The sequence below is a fragment of the Lampetra planeri genome, chromosome 52 (assembly GCF_965212315.1).
Source record: "Lampetra planeri chromosome 52, kcLamPlan1.2.h2, whole genome shotgun sequence".
NCBI lineage: Eukaryota > Metazoa > Chordata > Hyperoartia > Petromyzontiformes > Petromyzontidae > Lampetra > Lampetra planeri.
The window spans coordinates 243438-267488 of record NC_136158.1 but is presented as its reverse complement, the minus strand read 5'-3'; the positions used below and the strand labels follow the sequence as shown (position 1 = coordinate 267488).

General features: G+C 49.5%; 1 protein-coding gene across 2 annotated transcripts in view; it reads right to left on the bottom strand.

Annotated features, from left to right (window-relative positions):
• LOC144734679 (coiled-coil domain-containing protein 85C-A-like) overlaps positions 1 to 19425 on the bottom strand; it is a 74386-nt gene extending 54961 nt beyond the window's left edge. For both annotated transcript variants that reach the window (XM_078616980.1, XM_078616981.1), the window contains exon 1: positions 16755 to 19425. In XM_078616980.1, coding sequence (XP_078473106.1) covers positions 16755 to 17622 — 868 coding nt within the window. In that variant the 5' untranslated portion in view covers positions 17623 to 19425. The remainder of the gene's footprint in view (positions 1 to 16754) is intronic.
• Between the last annotated feature and the right edge of the window lie 4626 nt (positions 19426 to 24051).

The following is a 24051-nucleotide window of genomic DNA, read 5'->3' as shown; positions in this document are numbered from 1 at the left end:
TGGTTACGTATGGTGCAAAGGATGTTCAACATACATACGTAAGCAAACTTGTGTTCGACTCTCCTAGGTCGACTCAGTTTAAAACGAGAACCCGGTGCGGTGTGTAAACATCAACAACAGCTAGACAAACGGTGGGGTGCTGGTCAAACCAGCAATTTCTGCGCTGTGCCGGCCTTAACAGGTATTCACTAACATCACCTACCCTGAGAGAATCTGTGTCTCTCTGCTACATCAGATACACGTCATATACAAAATGTTTGGTAACGTTATTTCATCTATCACGAAATCACCCGGAATGTGCCCGATCTCGGCAGATTTCCAAAGCCAAGTCAGCTTTGAGCCTGGATAGTGCATGGCCGGACTACAGTCACTCACCAAGCAGATGCTCTAGGCGGCTGTGGTACTATCAGCAGAGGGTAGTGCGGCAAAATCCATCGTTGTGCTATACATCTATGCTACAACGTCCATGTTTCCCACCTTCACCAACGAGCACTGACCAACGCGGTAAAGTACGGTGAGATTCCTGACGCAAACCTGCACCGGTGTGGGAGGAGGCTCGCATCCAGCAGTGGATTGGCAAAAGGGTTGGACGTGCACTTGTCAACGTGGTCAGACACGGCTTGACTGAAAATCGGACGGTATGAGTTCAAGTCCAGGTTGGTGACGGTGTGGGGTGAGAGGGGGTTGTCAACTCAGCCCATCATCTTCACTCATCCGCGGCCGATAAAAAACGAGCACCGCTTTTTCCCGATGTCTCGTTCGACGATGGGGTGCACAATTTCAGGGCAGCAATGGTGCACGTGGATGCGTGCCGCACGGTTACGAGACATTCTGAACGCAACGCACGCACCGCTGCGTTTGGCAGCCGTCGCTCCCCCACCCCCACGGGGCACTGGAGTCGAGTTGGAGCAGAGCACCCAGCGCATTCTGCGCGAGACTTTGTCGCGACCACCTCAGGGCTAAACGCCCGCCTCCCCCCATCGCACCCCTCGTCGTCGCCGTCTTCGAGGCAAGCGTGAGAGGTTGCGGTGACCAGGTCCAACCAAACAGGCCCCGCTACATTCCGTGTGCGCGCACACATACATACACAGGTGCACACACAAGCTCACTGCCACCCCCAATCCTCCACCACCAGTCTGCACTTGCAGCGATAGCCAATCGAAAAAGGCGGCCAATGCATCGTGGCGTGTTCAGATGCGCTTCTGCGGCCGTCTGGAATGCGGTTCCTTCCAATATTAGGAAGCCATTGGAGCTTTGCACTTTTAAATCATCTAGATTGAAAACTGATTAATTTCCAACTGCTTTGCTTAAAACTGCGTTTTGTGTTTAGTTTGTTGTCCTTATCCCGCGCAGAGGCAGCCGTACGACCGCTCATTGTTCTGTTGCTTGATCACGTCATATCCAATTCACATCCACGTTATGAAAAAATGTGTTCCTTACTACATTCATCGCGTTATGCCCAATTCGTGTTATGAAAACACGTGGTGTTACAGAACAGACTGTAATCACCAGGGGAGGCCTGTCCGCCTTCGAAGTCAAAAGTGGCGAAAGTGGCCACCACCGGGGCCATGTCACCGCTCCCCACCGCCCACGCACGCGGGGGGGGGCGCGGTGCCTTGGCACGCCGCGATAGGAATGCTCGGCGGCGGCGGCGGGGGGGGGCAGCAGCAGCGCGGCAGGCTGCGACCCGCCTCGCCTGGCCCGAGCGAGCCTGGCGGTGGAGCGGCCAAGCATTCCTCTCACTTCGCGAACGCAACTCCGCGCGGCCCCGCGCGCTGGTTTGGAACACACCTTACAGGTCTGAACTAAACTATATACTCTTTTAAACATTTTACCAGGTAGGGCCCACTGCGTTGTTATATGGGTCTTTTTCAGAAGTGACCTGGCCACAAATGATAGCTCAACGAAGTAACTTGCTTATCATCGGGAGGAAATTTATAGCAGCCAAATACCCTTCACGCACGTTTCTAAATCTGGAGGGGAAAACCGGAGGACCCAGAGAAACATCCATGTTACCAGGGGGAGAACATACAAACTCCAAATATACAGCAGCAGGCGTCAGGGTCGGGATCTAACCCAGACATCCTGCATACACGGCGAGGGATTTAACACCTCACCACCGCGGTCGACTTTGGCCAACAGGTTTGGTTGCCCTCTCTGCTGGTTATACGTTTATTTACGTGGCGGGTTCAGATTCATGGAGTGTTGCTTGCTTGTTAATTTTGTTATATTCTCAATGACACGAATGATTATTTTTGTGTTGGGTATTGCAGGTATAGTTTTGCATAGAACAAAGACCCCTATGTAACAGGGAGTGTCCTTGCCTATAAACATCTGGCAGTTCACCAACTTTGGTTCAAACAAGCCTGACTATGCTGATGCGTCACTTAATGTCGAAACCGGCGCAGAGTTTGCTGGTGTTGACCCAATGCTGCTGAAATTATGCGCTCCCAGAAGGCCGTGCGGCTGATGGGATCTGTTTATTATATAGAGGAGCATGTGAAGGCAGAGCATTATCTGCTTATTTATTTTATTACGTATATCCTTCACGACGACGCTACATGATTATCTGGTTTTCCCAGGACCATCCTCTTGGGGAGGAAGCAAGCCGTCCTGGGAAATATGCAATCTTCCTGGGATATTAAAAGCCACGGTTTTTATAGTCCGAGTAAGAATCCACCACTCAAGACATGAAGTTCCCCCCCGTTATGTTGGTATTGTGCGCGATTCTTTTTCCCATTAGAGGTCCAATTTTTTCTGTAACTCAACAGGTGGTGACCCAATGCACCAATGAGAAAGGTTGGTCTCAGTGGATACAGCTGCGCATGCTCCGCACAGATAGATTCACGAACCTACTTGCATTACCGGCCATCTCTTTTGAGTTTCACAGATCTCCACGTGATCCGTCAACCCGTGCCTCCAAATCGTTGGACTACATAGTCACCCACAGAGTGATGTTTTGAAACATATAATTTGTTTAAAAAATAATTAACAGACCTTTTTGTTAAAGAAATGCACTACGAGACAAAGGCTTTCTCATACCGTGCACGTTTCAGGGGTTATTTTACCACAAAATACTTCACCACGCTGGTCAGTGCGAGTCGGTGAATGCAGGGAGTAAGACGTGGGAGCATAGAAGTACACAGCACAGTACAATGGAATGTTCTGCACTGCCCTCTGCTGCCCACAATTGGGTGCCGCAGCATCCTGTTTGTGGGAATTGTGGGTACACGTGAAAGCACTAGCCAGGCTCAAACCAGCTTGACATCTGAGATACGACGAGATCTGGGTGCATTCCAGATGATTTAGTTGTGGGCAATGGTCATAGTTAAAACAAAAACCCCGTCATATATGTTTCCGTGCATAAATGGCTTTCATTGGTCTGGAGTGGAAAATGATTGGAAAAGTAAAGTTCAAGCCAAGAGGTTTCCCTGGTGAATACACCTGCAGTAATAAGCGGGGCGGCCCGATTGGAAAGCGGCAAACGCGCCTCCGCTGGGGCACGTCACCGCCCCATTCTAACCAGAGCACACAAGAGGGAGATAACATATTTCAAATAACATTCAGAACTGTCCGCCCACGCCAGGATCTTTTTCATACTGGCGTGCACGGCCAAGTCGGGGTCTACGTGCCAAAACCACGGAGGCAACTTTATCGCTGTAGCTGGGAGGGGGGGATGGATGGTGTGACAAGATCACAAGGCATGTTTTATCAGGTGGGGCGTCTAAACACTGAACCAAGGCCTGCTACCTCTCAGGGATCAGTCAACACGAGCAGGCATTCTATTTTAACTAAACTATTCGCCACTGATGTTATAGTCAGGAAATAAACTCAACCTCAAATCCACAGAAGCTGCAGGGATTCTGATTGGCTGACTGCATTCAAATCATGATCATCAGCCGTGATTTTTCTTTGTTGGATAAAGGCCTTCCCAAGCCATCGCCATTAAGTGACCTGGTTATCACAAACGATTGCTCAACGAAGTGGCTTGTCATGTGGAAATTACGAGCATTCAAATACTCTAAATGCACATTGATTATAAATGGAGGGAAAACAGAAGGATCTGGAGTAAAAATTCACACGACCACGGGGAGAGAGACATGCAAAGTCTAAATATACAACAGGCGTCAGGGTCGGAATCGAAGACCTTCTGTATACCAGGTGAGGTGGTTCACGTCTCGCCACGGTGGCACCCTTACACGAGGCACGAGGTGGCGTGAACCTGTGAAGCCGAGCGTGCGATGGTTTTTACAACCGCTAATTTTTTAGATGAAAAGAGTTCATTGGATAGGGGTACACGAGCAGCAGTGGGGGATAATTTTCCATCAACATCATCACCACGATTCCATGGGCAGAGCGAGGTGTCCACATTCCTCTGTCTCCTGCGTCAATATGCTCAAGTAGTGCAACATCTTCCTGGCACCAATCTCTTCTGGCGGCGGCGTCGTCAAAACATTCTCTGTTAGGTCTCATATTTTTACGAACAACACATTTTTTATTTTCCTGTTGTTGTCCATCCTACATGTGTCCAAATAGTGTCAGTTTCCTTCTCATCACTGCCTGCATTATGCCTTCTATGTGCAACCTTTTTCTTACTTCTACTTTGGTCACTGGGCGAAATAAATAGCGGGGTTTCTCCGGGCACTCCGGTTATCTCCCACAAGAATCAAACCACTGCTTTCTTTAAATTGGCCAAAAAAATGGCCAAACATCCCAATGCAGGACTTGAGTAATTAATACAAATAACAACATAAATACAAAAACGGTAATAATAATAGCAGCACAACAGTCTCACGCAAACACGTGGCTACGGACAGTTGCCTCTTGGATGCCCCCGGTGTGTTTTTTATCGTGAACTTCCCCGTGACGGTGGGGCAGATGAGGGTGTGGAAACGAAAGCGAGGATGGTATTTAATCTTTAGAAAGTCCGAGTGTTTAGTGGGAGGTGGAGGAGGGCTTCAGTGCTCACGCGACTCGTCTGTAAGTGCAGCAAAGCAACTGCAACGTCTCTGGGCATCGATCACGGGGGCGTGCGAACAGACAGCTTGGAATGAACAAGGTCGTGTGGAAATCGCTTGCACCAGCGGGAGGCTGGAATGGTAAAGGGGCACCACGATGGCGAGATGTTAACTACCTCGCCTGGTATACAGGTCGTGGGTTTGATCACGACCCTGACGCCTGTTGTATATTTGGAGTCTTGCATGTTCTCCCCGTGGTCGCGTGGATTTTTCTCGGGGTCCTCCGATTTTCCCCTCCACATTTAGAATCAACATGCTATTCGAGTATTTGGCTGCTATAAATTTTGACACGATAAGCCACTTTGTTGCGCCATCATTTGTGATAGCCAGGTCATTTCTGAAAAAGAGCTTCACAGCTCAGTGAGCCTTAGCTGGTAAAATAAAAAAGTTTATAGTTTAGTATAGTAAAAGTACAGCCCTGTAATTACTTGCTCATGCCACTGCGAGTCAGCCCCTCCAGCGGATATGTTGGCCTACATTTCCAAACTGGCTCTTGGAGTATCACACTTAGACCGCGCCACATGACCTGCCGATGCGACTGTGGTGTACCCATTTATACAGCTTGATGGACCGCGGCTGGGTGAGGGAATAAATAACGTGATCACTGTCACTGACTGCCGCGCCTGAATATCAATTCGAACCAGCGGCCTCCGGATTTCAAGTCCAGCGTGCGAACCGTTACACCCACGGCAGCATTGATTCACCGACTAGCATTCATTATACCGAGGCTCACAATACGTGCAACAAACGGATTGCATGCGAATCGATTATTAATGATTTGTGACGATGGGAAACCGATTTTCCATGGAGGCTCATGGAAAGGACAAAACTGTACAAACGAGACGAACCAAGTAAGAAGAATCACGCACACGCATGTGTCCGTAACGCTTTCCAACATGCGTTTGTTCTGGGGAGTATTATGCATGTTGAACTTGACTTAAAGCTTTCGTGACTGCAGGAATTCTTATTCTTTGGGTCTTTCGGTAAAGTCACGTAGATAAATACAAATGTATACAAATAATAAATATAAAATAAACAAAAAACTACGTTCTGACGATCGCTTGTGGTGTGATCGAACGTCGTAGTTTTTTGTTTATTTTATATTTATTATTTGTATATATTTGTACCTATCTACGTGACTTTACCGAAAGACCCAAAGAATGTTGAACTTGTTTCTCACCGTACGTAGCCAACCGTGCGAATCGGAGGTGCGTTTATCACCAATTTGCGAAACTAACGGTCGCCATCTCTCGCTCGGAGTGCAGGAAGCAGCATGTCCGTAGGGCACGTTGAGATAGCAGGGACTCGGCTAGTGGCCCTGCCCACCAGGGAGTGCCTTGCCAGGCAGGGCTGGGACACAGAGGTGGGTCCTTTTGAGCTCCGGTGTGGGAAATTCTCTTAATTAATTTGGTCAGTTAATGAACGGAGGTGATCGCTGTTCATCTGCAGAAGCGAGATGGATTGGGGCATGACCAATCTGCGAATAATGGCAGCAGCGTGCCTGGGGAGGCCTTCGTCCAGCAGTGACTTGAAATTGGCTCATACCGACAGGGACCATGAATAACTCGACAATTGCTGCAGTGCTGGGAAAAAAATATCCCCAAAATCACCAACGCAGTGACTGATATGAGCATATATTTTTCTACTTTGGTCTGTTGAGTCATCGACCCCGAGGTTAAGGCTAGAACACGCAATCATAACACCAGCATGATGCCCCGAGCAGGAACCCGCGGAACTTGTGGTAAAAGGATGGCGAATTTGTACGTTTTATCACCACTGCCTCTCCTGGACCTCACCAATGTCGCATGATGTTATAACCCCCCCCCCACCACTCCCATGACGTCATAATTCCGTCGTCCACCTCACCCATCTCGCGTGACGTCAACCTTCTCACCAACGCACCCCAATTTAGCGTCACCTCATCACCCCTCTGCTGCAACTCATCAGTGTCGCGTGACGTCATCACTCCTCCTGGCTCCTCACAACCTTCTACGTCTCGTGATGTCATGAACAGCCCCCACCTCCTATCACCCCAAATCTTGCGTGACATCGAGACTCCTCTTCCCCAACAGCCCAGTGTCTATCAGGTCATCAGCCCCTCCCCTCCACCTCACCAGCGTGGCGTCATAACGCCCCCCCCATCCCCACCCGGCCAGCGTTACAGACAAACAAGCGTCTTATTATATAAGATCGAGATGATTAAATATCTCTGCAGGGGGCCGTTGCATTACACTGTGTGGCGCTTCATAATTACTGCTACGCACGTTTGCCGAGTAAAACCTCGCTGAGTCTTAAGGTTCTTTCAAGAGGTTCCTGCCGAGTCTTTGCAGCCAGGGGAAATGTTGCAATATGTCATCGCAACTGAACCATTTGCAGGACATTTTCCAGCATTGGGATATTTAGTCAATGTCAGTAAAAACTCAAGTAAAACTATTTTTTTTTATTTTAGTAGGTAAGGCCCACTGAGATATGTAGCTCTTTTTCAAGTTCCCTGGCCACAAATGATAGCTCAACGAAGTGGCTTATCATGTGTAAATGTATAACAGCCAAATATTCTTAACACATGATGCTGATTACATGTGGAAAGAAAAACCGGAGGACCCGGAGACAAATCCACGCAACCAAGGGGACAGACACACAAACTCCATATATTCAAGTATCATGGTCGGGATCGAACCCATGACCTCCTGCATACCATGCGAGGTAGTTAATATCGCGTCACCGTCGCGGCCCACTACAACGTATGTTTTTTTTTAGCTATGAAAACCGGAGGACAGAACAGGGGGAGAACGTACAAACTACACAATGGTAAGGCAGCCAAGTCAGGAATCGTACCCAGGCCCGACCACCAAAACACATGGTGGTATTGTGTGTACTGGATAGGAGTGCCTAATGGTGGCCACAGCAGCAGCAGCACACGCGTTCCTCGCCGGGAGAAAGATTAACCTCGCCGCCAAATCGTAATGAAAACAATGAATGCTTATTAAGGGCTGAATGAACGACTTTCATGCTGCAGGTGTACGGGACGTCGAAATGAAACTTTTTTGTATAAATTCAACACAAAGCTACATTGAAAGCACATGCAGGAATGGCCTCGGTGATTTACGTGGAGTGTACGCAGTAAAAACAAGGTGAGGAATTTCAAGCACGTCCACCAGTGACAAAGTCCAACATAAACACACGCACACCTCGTACATTAAGGCATGCATGCGTAGCCGTTGGAACACCACCTTTGACCAAATCACACGGAGAGTGCCCGATCTCGACAGATGGGTGATCACCGTGTGTAAAACAGGTTGCTATAGGCTGCTGCGGGTCTGCGTTGTCAGCAGAGGGTGGCGCCACGGTGGAGAGATGTGAACTACCTCGCCTGGTATAGAGGTCGTGGGTTCGATCCCGATCCTGACGCCTGTATATTTGGAGTTTGTATGTTCTCTCCCCCTGTGGTCGTGTGGATTTTTCTCCAGGTCCTCCAGTTTTAGTTTTTTTCCTCCACATTTAGAATCAACATCACGCGAGTATTTGGCTGCTTTAAAATTTGCACATGATAGGCTGCTTCATTGAGATATAATTTGTGGCCAGGTCGCTTCTGAAAAGAGCTATACATACATCTCAGTGGGTCTTACGTGGTAAAATAGAAAGTTAGTTTAGTCTTTAGAAAAACCCATTGTTTTACTATACTTACACGCTTCCACGTCTACGCTGGCTGCCTTCACCAACCCAGCACTGACCAGCATGGTCAGGGACGGTAAAATAACCGCATGCCGCAGGGGAGGCGCCCCTCATCCAGCAGTGGAGAGACAACAGGGCTGCACGGGTGCATGTGTACATGAGCACAACGGCTGAGAATGCAAAACCGGAAATGGACAAACGTTAAAAAGCGCAAGTGAACGCGCACGGCATTGAGCGAGTACCGTATGTACGTGTGTGTGCGTGTGTACACACGAGCACCGTATTCAGCCATGGCCCTCTTGGCTTCCCCTCAGCCGTCACATGGCAACAAATAAAAACCTCAGAAATGTATGGATATATGTACGTTGAAATTCTTTCGCACCGTACATAGCCAACCACGCTAAGCGGAGGGTGCGGGTGAAGGACAACAAACTAAACACAAGAACCAGTTTTAAAGAAATGAGATTTCAATCTAGATTTATTTTTCCATCTATCATGTATGATAAGACCAGTCGAGTAATGCGTTTGGCATGGGCCCTGGCACCAGAAATAAAATTGGGGCACCCCCTGTCCAATTTCACGCCCACCCCCCCCCCCCTTCATCATAGCCCAGCACGTGGGTCTCCTCCGGGCCATAGGCCCCAGTGCAGTGACACTGCCAACTCACACAGTGGGCACGCCACTGCTCAGGACCACACCTAGGATGTGGGTTGCCGTTAAGGGAATGGGCGGGTGTGATTGGTGGCTCAAGTACGCGGTAGAGATATGCGTGAAACTCCCAATCCTGCCCAAAGCTGACTACTGGGCCACAAAAGGGCGTCAGGAGATGACAGTACAGCAACAGGGTCGATGAACCCATAAGTGTGGAACTTTGAACATTAACCACGCTCGAATCTACGGCCAATTTTCTCTCGGTATTCTGGGGTCAAGCGGTGGTGCAGTGGTTGGCATCAGGAACTATGAACCCGGCAACCAAAGTTTTATCCCGAGCCACGGCTACCATGTGGCAAGTGATATATTAACTGGTCCTGGGGCCTTCCCCTACTACCTTCACGAAGCCGCACGAACCAGTGAGGTGAAGTATGGTCAAACCCCGCCTCACCAACACAGTGTGCGGAGCCAAAGTGAATTGACAAATGTCTGTAAATTATATTTATTATTAATCTGGTTTTTCATGACACATGATACAAAACACCTCTTGAGGTCATCCTCTTCACGATCCATGGGCAGATATCCCACCGGTATCCACTGCACATTTCGTCATCTGTTTCTACTTTCCACTGTCTTGTGCCAATATGCTCAAGTAGTGCCACATCTTTTTGGCACCGATCTCTTATGTCGTCAAGTCATTTTCTGTCAGGTCTTCCTCTGTTTCCGGTTCCTTCCATTTTTACGGACAATACAATATGGAACTAACCAAATATTACATTGCTGGACCCTTCTGAAAAATATTCCTTAGACTAACAAAAAAAAGGCTCTCCCAGATATCCAAAAAATTCTAACAAGAGACTTTACAGTTTTTGTTTGTGTTCGCACTCTGCTTCATTACGCATAACCGACAATTAATTCACACTTAGAATTACTCCACTGTCCCGCACCGAACTCCAATAACCAACACCAAGATGAAACAAAAAAATTATCACAGATGCAGCAAAACATGCCTGGCGTAGATAATTTCTTTTCAATAAATTACAATCAAATTCACGCACGCCAGACATTTGCACTGCACTGTCTTCCACAGAGCGCCTTGCTCAGTGCAGCGTTATTCCAGGGGGAGGTTGAGAGGAAGGAAAGTAGTGCAGGAGTGATTTTGCACGATTGCTCTGCAGCACCCAGAGCGAGATGTAGCTCTCCTGCGTGGCTCCGCGACACTCGCACACACTGTACCCTAGGCATGTAACGATGAATTGCCACAAGGAATTGTCACAATTCGTGCTCATGGATTGATTCAAGAGTAATGATATTTATCAACGCGCAACCCTTACAAACCTAGGTTATCACGTGTGTGCAATATTCATACACTGTAAGCTCTATTGAACAGTTATGACTTTCATTTTCTACTGAACTGGTGAACTGCCTGTGAGGAGCCTCGAACACATCAAAGCAGCGAGTTCCAGGCCGATGGTCTGCTGACCTCCAAAGCTGCGTGGCCCGAATCTCGCTGTCCGAGCGTGCGGAAACCATCAGCAGGTCGCCATGAGCTGCCGAGCAAAGAGGGCGACGATTGACAGTGGAGTGGACGGGCGCACACCACGTGTCAATTAAGAGTTGAGTTTATGAAATATTTATATTAAAAATGCCATTTTCCCACTGCCTCATTTGTGCCGTCCAACCTCTGATGTTGGTCTCCTGTGTTGTATATTAAAACAAGGTACAAGTGCAGCCCTGCAATATCTTGCTACACTCCACTGCTGGCAGAAGACCAATCATGTAGTTTCCAACCTGTGGTTCACCACTGGTCTGCAATGCTTTTGGAATTGGTCCGTGGAATGGAGGCAGATACGACGATTTAGTCGGCTTATTAAAATAAAAACATTATTGCTGAGTGGTGGTGTGTGAAAAAAATAACGGTTGAAAGTGGTCCGAATGTCTAAAAAGGTTGGGGAACCACCGCCTAAGAGAGCATTGTTGGCCTACTCTTCCACACTGACTAAACTTCTTGAAAGAGGTCGGAGTCCCCACACGTTACCTCACCACACCACATGCAAGCCACCGATTGACTGTGGTGTACAGTACCAATGTATACTTCTGGCTGGAGGACAGAGGTGGGTGGGGGAAGATTCAAGAAACGTGCCTCACTGTCTCAACCGCCACGCCGGGAGATCGAACCGGGTGGCCTTTGCATTGCAAGCCCAGTGTGCTAACCATTGCACTGCGGCAGCATTCCTGTCCAGCACACACACACGTACACACGCACACACACGCGCGTCACTTTAATTTGCATCTTGTTTGCACTCTGGAGTGTACCGTCTCATACCATCGGGGTTTGTTCTGCCCCTTTCATTTGTTCTGGCTTACACTATCCCCGTTCAGTACGGTTTGTACCCTTTCGTATGTTCTGCGTGACTCGGTTTAATTGTCTGTCCATTAGCCCGAAGGTATAATTAGCAAATTGAAGCCCTTGGAGAGAAACATGTAACCATTGCACGTGATAAGAGATCGAATCTTCAAACTAGAGGATAAAAATTATGCAGATCTCTCTCCATATATATCCAACCAGGAACCCACAACATTGCTCTGAAGAAGAAATTCCAGAAGTTCCAGATGCCACACCTCAATTTGCATCGTTACTTAACAACCGATCGCCAGGGTGCGATCTGTTCAGCTGCCCCCAAGCGTGAGAACCGCAAGCGCCTCTCGTTACATGCCGACTTCAAGGCCAACATTTGCCCCCGTTTACTTCAACGGGGACTTTGTTGAAAACTCATTTCCTTAGAGCTGCTTTTTGTGTTTAGTTTATTGTCACCTCCCCCCGGCACCTCCCGATTAGCGCGGTTTGCTACATACGGTTCGAAAGACGTTCAACATACATACACAGCAGCCTCACTTCATTTAATGCCGAGCTCCGAGGGGCCGGCACTCAGGTAATGGACATGGGGGAAATGGCTCATTCGCCCCACCAGGGGTGCGACACACAGCCCCCCACCCCAGTGTCAGGGGCTGGTGAAATTTTTTTATCGGTGATCAAGCCAATACACGTTGGGCATAGCAGACTTCCGTACTGTACAGGTTGGTTCAGATGTCTTGTAAACCTCATTAAATTCTATAAAACTTAACATTTGTTTTATATACCAATGTGTGTGTAATGTAATTAATTTCCCCAAAAAAATGTTCGGATTCGATTCATTGGGGGATCACAAGACATTTGGACCATCCTAAACATGGCGACGGTGAGAGCTCGAGCGGGAGGATACACGCTGGACAGGAGCAGACCGTACAATACTCGTTCTGTCGTTTGTTGAACATTTGTTTAAAGTTTGTCTAACGCCGACTTGTGTTGTGGCCACCCCGCCACCTCCCCCCAAGACTTTTGTTTCGGCCCCCATCTAAACAAGCTCACGCCCGCACGACAAGACAGGGGGGTGTGACGTTTGTGGGTAGCACACGCCGCAACCTAACGGCGAGGTGGTAATAACAGTAATCATCTCCTCTGTTTGAAAAAGCGCCTTTCATATTGATGTACATCTCAAAGCGCTGTGCATACACGTAAACTACACTCACAAATATAAATCAAATCTAAGCGAAATAGAAAGCTGATCACAACAATATTGACTGCTCTCTAAATTCCAATGAAACGAAAGACCTATGATGAAAGCGAATAATAATAATAACTGCACCACCCGCGGAGACTTTGGAATAGAGCCGCGTGCACCGACTTAACTTAATTGTTGACGGCGCAAAAAAAACACGGAGGTGTCACGAGCAAGGAGAAAGCAAAGGCACGGAAAATGCAAGCGTTAGCACCCAACTCCACGCACCCTGAGAGAGCGCTTAAGTCTCGACTTGTCAAGCAGCAGTCGTTGGGAACGCCTCAAGAATCACGCGGAGTGCCTCTGTGTGGGGTCTCAGAGCCTTGAGAATGATCCCTCAAGAAAGGAAATGGTGCTCTAGTCTGGCTGAATGAGAAACAGGCATTAACCATTGAGTTATAATAACCTTAATCTGGCTCTACAAGCCTCGGGCATTCAGAATGTGTGTATGGTGAAGTTATTTCGCACCGTACGCAGCGCCAACCGTGCTAATCGGAGGTGAGGAATGAACCCCAATGTTCCTAAGGGTGCTTCGGTGTGGCCTCGATGACAGAGGAAAGTGTCAACTTTAATGGAGTACTTATCTTCCAAGGGATGCCTTAAGATGCTTTAGTCAGGCTCTGCAAACCTCAGGCGCTGTGATATGAAATTCATCCTGAACGATCTTCAATGGTACCCGAGTCAAACTCTGTCGACGTTGGGTATTAACAATAAACGCGAAAAATCCGAGTGGTGATTTAGGTAGTTGACCATTGTGTATGGCTCAGGAATTAACAGTGAACTCTTAACAATTATAATGGAACATCGAAGCTTGAAGCCAAAAAACATAAAGCAGCCCACAGAAGAATTCATCCCAAACATAACAGTGGACAGCGACTCATCACCACCTTTGCAATTCTATGAATCTGATAATACCGAAAAAACCTAAGAAGTCTGATAATAGGGTTTTCCCCTTTTTTCTGGCAACAAAACAGGTGTTAAGATGTTGTAACACCAAACTGAAATCTTTTACAAGGAATCATGTCTGCATTAACCACAATGCTTGTGGTGAGAATTCAAACAAAAAACATACTCTGATTAAAAAAAACACTCTGATTCTATGAATAGTAAAGATCTGGAGGGGGTGGAAGGGGTCCCAATTAAATTTAATAATCGATAATTTTTTTGTCACGATGGTGAACAGAGTCTGCAGTGATTACAGGAGTTTACAGGAACAGATTACATACATCACACACAAATACTTAATAATCGATTCTCGCACATGGACGCATGTTTCACGAGCGTAAAGAATCGATTTTAAATAATCACGTGTGAATTGTTAAATACCACGACACTTACGGTGCACTTATGGTGCAAAAGTATAACGCGTACCTGATAAAGGCGCAGCCCTGCGATTGCTTGCTCACCACCACTGCTGGTGAAAGGGCCTTTACTCGAGGGAGCTCCTGAGCTCCCATCTAGAGGGTATTTTTCCGACTATTTCGCACCGGCCAGACATCTCGGAAAAGGTGGAGCACCCACATTTTATCTGACCACACGTGATCTGCTGATTGGCTAACTGTGGCATTCCCATGTATACTGCCGGGTGAACAGAGGTGGGAGCCGGGGGGATTTTTAAGAAACTTGATCAAAACTGCCGCGCAAGGAGATGGAATCAAACCTGCAACCTCTGGATTGCAAGTCGAGAGTACTAACCATTACAACACCACTGCGGTGGTGGCGTCCTCCTCCCAACGCAGTGCATTGACTCTTATTTCACTAGACAGACATGGGTGTCAGGGCAAACAGCCTTGGCTATTGATACCAAAACAACAAACAAACAAAACCACTACTCATGCAGCAGGCTGCTCGCCCAACGCAGAGCGCTCGCCAGAGACAAAAACACGGAAGCAAAACAATCTTGTTTTTGGTGCATGGGGCCAAAGGCAGCAGCACCCATTTGTATTCACAGAAATCTATCGACCAACATTGGCTGCAGTTTTCAAATAGGGTACCATAGATTTAAAAACTTCGCACCTGTGCATTTTTCAGTGTGAGACTACACACACGCACATCGCACACTTGCATGTAAGAGAATTGGTTAGAAACGAAAGTGAAGGGTGCTGGTGCTTGTGCAGTTGTGACAGCTTCTTGTGTAAGGGAAAACTAGGGCCGGATTTTTGGGAGGTGAGGAGGGGGGAAGATGACATTTGTCCAGGGTACAACTCTGAATAAGGTCCCACAAAATAAAGATTTTTTTCTTAACAAAATTCGGACTGTTTATTCATATTATCCTTTTAATATGAACAATATAAACAATGCTATCTTCATTGGAGTGTGTACCGCAATAGATTCGGGTTTTGTGTGTCTTTACATGTCAGGAGAAGGGGTGGTCTTGTCTGCTCTAGTGTGAGGGACAAGGAATTAAAATCCGGCCCTAGTGACCACCTGTTGATTGATGTATGTCTGGAGCTTCCAAAATGCCAGTCCCTCACGTCTTCTATCAGGTAACTGCCCCACATCGACAGCAGCAACACCTCCACTTTTTTGTATGCAGCTTCTTAGCTCAGGCCCAAATACTCAACATGTCAAGCAGGCAGCGACAGATCGCACTATTAAAGATGTGATAGATAAGATTTAACACGTTTCTTGAATTCAGCAAGGTTATAAGAGACAATGAGAGAAGATTCTCAAATGCAGCAGTGCGAGGGAAGAAGCAGAGCGAGAAGTGTTGTGACCTGCAGTGTGGTAGGTAATTTGGTGAGCGTGTTGTTGTGACCTGCAGTGTGGTGAGCAGGTGAGTTGTCGTGACCTGCAGTGTGTTGGTTGAACACTGTGTCGATGAGGCACGTGAGTCAGTCTGGTAGACCAAGTCCTCAACATGGGTGGAGAGTTCAATGAGTGAGATGTGACATGTGGGCTAAGATTTATCTTTATATTTTACAACATCCCAGTCTGCACCTCAGTGCACACTCAACACACTCGTCGTTTCCAATATAGAAGCGTCCTGCTGATCAAATGAGCAATGGCGGCTTACACTTATCGCCATTGACAGTCCTGAACGAGCCATGAAGAATCCACATCCCTACGGTGGGACCAATCTCACCGTTGACTTCCCACAAAGTGTTACCTCCCACTTGCTTATTGAGCCTGGAGAGATGACAACGACGATTTTGATAACAATGGGCTCAATTGGCCCCTGACTTTGACCTTGTGAACTCTGGATTGTGAGTCAGGCAGTCTGCCACAGCACCGCATATAGCAAGGGTCATCTACAAAATCATGAAGAATAAGCCCTCCCTGACAGAACGGGGTGAAACCTTAAATATTTCTAAACTACACTCCTCCCTCAACCACCCGGTCACGAGTGACCTCCAAACCGTTGATCCAACAAAGCTGCATACATTGTACGTGAGTGACATTACTCAGAATTTACGAAACTATTCCCATAGGAACACGAAGAAAGTTCGGAAATGTCTAAAACTATGTAAGTTTACCATAGGATGACATTTTTCATCCGTAGCTTTTTTGATCAAGTTGAAAGGTCTTAGGTCACACGTAGCTCAGTGTCAATACCATCGGTCCCTGGTTACTTCCGGTCAGAATGAGCCTTCACTCGCCTACAAGTGCTGTGACTGGCAGACGGACTCACAACAGACGAGAAAATCATTTTTTTTATAATGTAGACTAGATGGCAGCCCATCCTATGGACGGGGTGAATCTTCCTCCACGTGTAAGACTCTGGAGGGAGAGACAACCACGTGGCCGCACGCAGGGGAGCTGGAGTTTGGGAAGCTCCGAAGCTACCGGCGCGTACGAGGTGCGGTTCTCGTACCGCTCACTCCGTTGGGGTAGCCGAGCCCACGGATCTGCTGCTGGTGCTGCTGCTGCTGAGCATCCACAAGGTCCTCTGCAGACGCCCTCAGCTGAGCCTCCCGGGCAACAGCGTTGGCACCTCCTTGTGCCGCCACCGCCGCCGCTGCCGCCGCCGCCTTGTGCTGGTGATCCGGGCTGCTGGTGCTGCCGCTGCTGGACGAGCTGCTGCTACTGCCGTCGCCTCCGTCTCGCACGATCGCCCCGCCAGCCGGGGTCCCCGCGCCCGGCGAAGGCGCTGCCACGGCCGCTGCCGCAGCGACGACTACACCGGCGGGTGCACCGACGCCACCCGTGGGGGCGACGGCGCCGGTGGCGCCCGTGAGGCTCGTCTGGCTGCCCACGGAGCCGCGGCTGCCTGCGGCGCCACCGTTACGCTCCTCATCCAGCATGAGGCAGAGCTCCTTGAGGTCGGAGTTCTCGCGCACGAGCGCGTCCTGGCGCACCTCCAGCTCGCGCAGGCGCCGCTGCTGCGCCGCCACCTCCTTGCGCAGCACGGCGGCTGTGTAGCGCCCGAAGCGCTGCCACTCCCACGCCAACTTCTTTGCCTTCTGCCGGTCGTCGTCCAAGAAGCAGCAGAGGTCGCGCAGCTCTTGCGCGTCGTCCTGCAGCCGCTGGTTGACGTCCTTGAGGCCGCGGATCTCGTGCAGGTGAGTCTGCAGGCGGCGGTTCACCTCCTTCATCAGGTTGCCGTGGTCCATCATCAGCGACATCTTGTCGGCCTCGGACTTGCGCAAGCGCCGCACCAGCTCCTCCTTGCTCCAGCGCAGCAGCTCCTCGTCGGGCAGCTTCGACAGGTTCTCCTTGGCGTCCTCGCCGCTCTTCGCCATGACGGTCACCGTCGAGTGCGATCGGTGGGGTGCGCCGGGGCCTATTGTCCTCCCGGCCACTTCGCAAGACGGGCTCGGTGTCTCTGGATGTCTTCTCGGTGTGGCTCGATGCGACAGCGGCTGCTGCTGAGATGCTGAGGTGATGAGTATGATGCGTGCACTGTGATGGGGGTGGATGCTGAGGTGTATTCTACTTCGTAAAATATGTAGGTAGGTCTCCCCCCTTCCAATATCTTAGTGTCGATTTACGCTCACCTAGTAAATGAGAATAAACTATAAGATATATACACTTATCACCCGTTCAAAATACTTATGTGAATGGGCTCTCTACAAGTAAAGGATAGTAAACGAATAATGTACACTAGTTACGAGAACGCTCTTGCAAGTCTTGTATCAATAGGGTTTCTATTGGAAACGGCTACTCCAATCTAATACATATTCAGACATTATATACACACAACCCTTACACACCACCAATGAGATCCCACTTAGGTAAAGAACAGTAAACTAATAGATCTAAGACTTGCATCAAATGGGCTCTGTATTAGCAAAGGGTATCCCACGAAAGTAATACAAAATATACACTATACACGGAATTAGCCTTCGAAGTATTTTATCATTTCGCGTTCTATCTAGCCTAGTAAACAGATAACATTAAATCGTGATAATATTCACGCAGTTACAAGAGAAGGAACTGCCTGTCAAGAGCCCGGTGTCAAATGGGCGAATTATTCAGTAGAGGCCACTAAAATAAATCCGTCTATGTATATTGTAAAGATATATAGACTGCACATTCTCTCTCCTGCATACAATGTGCAGATATAGGTCTCTGCCTCGGCTGGTAACAGTATATACTCGTCTGATTACTGCATACAGTACTATTAAGAGTGTTGTGTTACAATATACACAGAAGTGAGCAAAAACTGTTAACACTCCATAATGAATTAACAATCCTCCAGTATGTCCAAAGCGCGTACAGTAGTCTTTACTGCATTGCATATGCAATGCTACAGTATATAATTGCACGTCACTATATTATACAGTGCAGTGCATAGACCAACATTAGACGGAATGCATTTGTACACTGTGTTGAAACCTAGAATAACGTAGTTTGATTACTCACTACTTAAAACGATACACAAACTAATTGTTGTAAATGTGTACTGTAACGCAGCGTACGGCATACAGTAAATCACGACAGTATACATATACTGTATTGTACAGGAAAACCAAAACGCTGGTCGATAGATATACTCCGAACGATTAAATCCCAGAATGGTAAAATGAAGACGTCAACAATAATGAAACCACTGCGTGTGTTGTGATGGAATGGTGGTGGGTGAGGTTGGCGGTTTAAGTCTCTGCTCAAAGCGAGGTCCAATGACGTCTCCACAGCAGCCGGCGTCTTTCTCCTGGCGGTACTCCCCCCACCTCCTCCTCGTCTCCTCTTCCTCCTCTTCTCCTGCTCTTCACCTTCTCCTCCTCGTCGTCGTCGTCGTCTCTACAAACTCCTCAATCCGCCCTCAGTCGAAAGTCGCCTCCCATCCCATTCATTCCAATGGTAGCAGCAGGCAGCGCTGAGGTAAATTGTACTTCATAATTTTTTAAAATCATTATTACAAATATATAGAATACTGTTATAATAAAAGAAAATAGTATTGTGTTTGACCCGCGATGTTTATTGAGTGGACGAGAGCGATTATCCCGCGATCGGCGGTGGTTGGCGGCTCTGAGGCGAGCCGAGTCCGCGCTCTGAGGCGCCGCCGCTTCTCGCTCCGCGCGCGCGCGAGCCCCGCGGCCTTTCCCGCGCGTTACGTCACTTCCGGCGCGAGGCCCCCCCCAACCGTCGCACAGGCCAAGCCCCGCCCCTCATAGCCCGAGCCCCGCCCCTGAGCTCCAGTCCCACCCCTAAGCCGAATGGTTCGCTCCTTCATTCGATAACACTGTGGCACGATACCTCGTAAGAGACGTTTCGGACAATGGCCCTTATTCATGGTGTAGTACAGGATATAAAGAAGGGCCATTCCACGACATAAGCCCCTCCCTCCTTTGCACCTAAGCCTCGCCTCGTCCCCATAAACCACGCCTCTCACTTTAAGCCCCCGCCCCCTCCGTCCTACGCCCCTCCCACAATCACCGCCCCCCGTATTCACTCCACTTACCCCCTCGACAATACTGAGCCTCGACATGACCACGTGCGTCGATTGTTCCATTCAACTCGTAGCGCCCCCCAGAGGCAGTCCACCACACAGGTGACAGGCGTCTTCACTGGGGTCAAGGGGGCCTGGGCTCAACCCCCCAGGGTCTCAGAGTGCGCGTCTCCCTCTGCGTCTCTCTGACTCACGGCACAGACAGCCGGCAAGAGGTGGCGTAGCGCCCCCCAGTGGCGTAGCCCCCCAGTGGCGTAGCCCCCCAGTGGGGTAGCCCCCCAGTGGCGTAGCGCCCCCCAGTGGCGTAGCCCCCCAGTGGCGTAGCCCCCCAGTGGGGTAGCGCCCCCCAGTGGCGTATGATAGGCGACGTTTCGGTCCACGGTGTCTGGGAGCTGTTAACTACCTCGCCTGGTACGCAGGAGGTCGTGAGTTCGATCCCAACCCTGACGCCTGCTGCTGCTGCTGTTTATTTTGAGTTTGCGTCTCTCTCTCTTTCTCTGTGGTCGTGTGGATTTTCATCCGAGTCCTCCGGGTTTCCCCTCCACATGTATAATTGACATCACGCGTTTAGTGTATTTGGCTGCGATACATTTCCACACCGTGATGATGATGATGATAAGACACTTCGTTGAGCTATCATTTGTGATCGCTCACCGAAGCTACACAGATCCGTGGGGCCTTACCTGGTAAACTACAAAAGAGATAGTTTTTAGATGTCAGAGAGGTGGAGCCCGTGACACACGTGGACTCGACCCGCTCACACGCAAGTCGCCCCTGAGCCAGTGCTGACGGACTCCGAAGCGAATGCAGCCAACACGTCCTTCATGGACCAAGCACGCAGCCTCATCACCAACACCTCCATCACCATCACCACCATTACCATCACCAACATCACCACCACCATCACCACCATTACCATCACCACCATTACCATCACCACCACCTCCACCATCACCACCATTACCATCACCACCATTACCATCACCAACATCACCACCATTACCATCACCACCACCTCCACCATCACCAACATCATCATCATCACCATTACCATCACCAACATCACCACCACCATCATCATCACCACCATCACCACCACCTCCACCATCACCACCATTACCATCACCACCATTACCATCACCACCATTACCATCACCAACAGCATCATCACCACCACCTCCACCATCACCACCATCACCAACATCATCACCACCACCATCACCACCATAACCACCATTTCCACCACCACTATCATCACCACCACCGTCTGTCTCATCAGCAGTAGCAGGCTCCCTTGAAACAATGCTGGCGAACTGGCAGATGTTACAGGCAAGGACCCTCTCGTGAAGATATGGGTCTGTATGTATGCACATGTGTACGTATGTTGAACTTCTTTCGCACCGTACGTAGCCAACCGTGCTACTCGGAGTATCTTTCCTCGTCCTCATTCAATGTCGCTGAAATGATGCATTCCAAGAACGTCGTGGGCCGATGGATTGTGTACAAATGTGACTTCATGTCATTGCCGTGGAGAGGCAGATGGACGTGGCCGCCTGTGACCCCGCACTGTTGAGGCGACAGAGAGGGGGCGAGCCACTGGGGTTCAGCGAGGGGGGGGGGGGCTTGTGTGTGTGTGCTCCCTTCTGTACGGGGGGGGGGGAGGGGGGCAGAGTGCTGCTGCCTCGCTCGCACACGTGGGGGTTTCTCCGGGTGTCTAGACACATGAATTGGGCCGATGCCACCTCCATGAGTAGAGGACCGCAGAGCTCGGGCAATTGTTGGTAGCGCCGGATCCTCACCGCGTGGCTGCTGCTGCTGCTGCGGCTGCTGCTGCTGCTGCTCCTGCTGCTGCTGCTACTCCTGCTGCTGCCTTCCCACTCCTCGTCTGTGGTCCCTCCTCCTGGCGCCTCCGAGTCGTCCTCTCTCTCTCTGAGTCGTCCTCTCTCTCTCTGAGTCGTCCTCTCTCTCTCTGAGTCGTCCTCCCTATCTCTCTCTCTGAGTCGTTCTCTCCCTCTGAGTCGTCCTCTCTCTTAGAGAGAGAACAGATATTTTGCAGTGTGTTACTAATTGAAACTATGTTAATATGATATTGTTTGCTTATCTTGATTACACTACGGATACGTCTTTCAAATGACTTGCAGTCAACACTGATAAGAAATTAATGTTTATTGAACTTAATGATTACCAGCTCAGCAGAGAATTACAGGCACTTCTATAAAACTTGTACCGTGATATTGTGTTTGACTTGGGTATATATTAATTATTAACATTATCAAGGTACATCACGTTTAAAAAATATACACTTACTATAACCTTAAAATAATGTGGTATGCCCACTAAAGACGGTAACGAGAGGGTGAATTTACCGTGAGCAGTGAGAAAGGCCGACGACATACAGCCCTGTGGGCAAGGCACGACTTGTCATCACGTGGCCTGACTTGTAACTTGTAAACTAAACTACTTAAAACTTAAACTTGTTTTTGTTGTACCAGGTAAGACCAACGGTGCTCTGTATGGAGGGAAACCCAGAGGAGCCGGAGAAAAATCCACGCGACCACGGGGAGAGAGACACGCAGACTCCAGCAGCAGGCATCGTCAGGCTCGTGATCGAACCCACGACCTCCTGAGTTCTCACAGCCGGTTAACAAAATAAACTGTGTATCTCGATGTGTCTCCCTGGGTTCATAGGTATCTCTCTGTATCTCTATGTGTAATTGTCACGGTGTGTGTGTGTGTGGTTGTCACGGTGTGTGTGTGGTTGTCACGGTGTGTGTGTGTGGTTGTCACGGTGTGTGTGTGTGGTTGTCACGGTGTGTGTGTGTGGTTGTCACGGGGTGTGTGTGTGGTTGTCACGGTGTGTGTGGTTGTCACGGTGTGTGTGTGGTTGTCACGGTGTGTGTGTGGTTGTCACGGGGTGTGTGGTTGTCACGGTGTGTGTGTGGTTGTCACGGTGTGTGTGTGGTTGTCACGGTGTGTGTGTGGTTGTCACGGGGTGTGTGGTTGTCACGGTGTGTGTGTGTGGTTGTCACGGTGTGTGTGTGTGGTTGTCACGGGGTGTGTGTGTGGTTGTCACGGTGTGTGTGTGTGGTTGTCACGGTGTGTGTGGTTGTCACGGTGTGTGTGTGTGTGGTTGTCACGGTGTGTGTGGTTGTCACGGTGTGTGTGGTTGTCACGGTGTGTGGTTGTCACGGTGTGTGTGTGTGGTTGTCACGGTGTGTGTGTGTGGTTGTCACGGGGTGTGTGTGTGGTTGTCACGGTGTGTGTGTGTGTGGTTGTCACGGTGTGTGTGTGGTTGTCACGGTGTGTGTGTGTGGTTGTCACGGTGTGTGTGTGGTTGTCACGGTGTGTGTGTGGTTGTCACGGTGTGTGTGTGGTTGTCACGGTGTGTGTGTGTGTGGTTGTCACGGTGTGTGTGTGGTTGTCACGGTGTGTGTGGTTGTCACGGTGTGTGTGGTTGTCACGGTGTGTGTGTGGTTGTCACGGTGTGTGTGGTTGTCACGGTGTGTGTGTGGTTGTCACGGTGTGTGTGGTTGTCACGGTGTGTGTGTGGTTGTCACGGTGTGTGTGTGGTTGTCACGGTGTGTGTGTGGTTGTCACGGTGTGTGTGTGGTTGTCACGGTGTGTGTGTGGTTGTCACGGGGTGTGTGGTTGTCACGGTGTGTGTGGTTGTCACGGGGTGTGTGTGGTTGTCACGGTGTGTGTGTGGTTGTCACGGTGTGTGTGGTTGTCACGGTGTGTGTGTGGTTGTCACGGTGTGTGTGGTTGTCACGGGGTGTGTGTGGTTGTCACGGTGTGTGTGGTTGTCACGGGGTGTGTGTGGTTGTCACGGGGTGTGTGGTTGTCACGGTGTGTGTGGTTGTCACGGGGTGTGTGTGGTTGTCACGGTGTGTGTGGTTGTCACGGTGTGTGTGTGGTTGTCACGGGGTGTGTGTGGTTGTCACGGTGTGTGTGGTTGTCACGGGGTGTGTGTGGTTGTCACGGGGTGTGTGTGGTTGTCACGGTGTGTGTGTGGTTGTCACGGTGTGTGTGTGGTTGTCACGGGGTGTGTGTGGTTGTCACGGGGTGTGTGTGGTTGTCACGGTGTGTGTGGTTGTCACGGTGTGTGTGGTTGTCACGGTGTGTGTGGTTGTCACAGTGTGTGTGTGGTTGTCACGGGGTGTGTGTGGTTGTCACGGTGTGTGTGGTTGTCACGGTGTGTGTGTGTGGTTGTCACGGGGTGTGTGTGGTTGTCACGGGGTGTGTGGTTGTCACGGTGTGTGTGTGGTTGTCACGGGGTGTG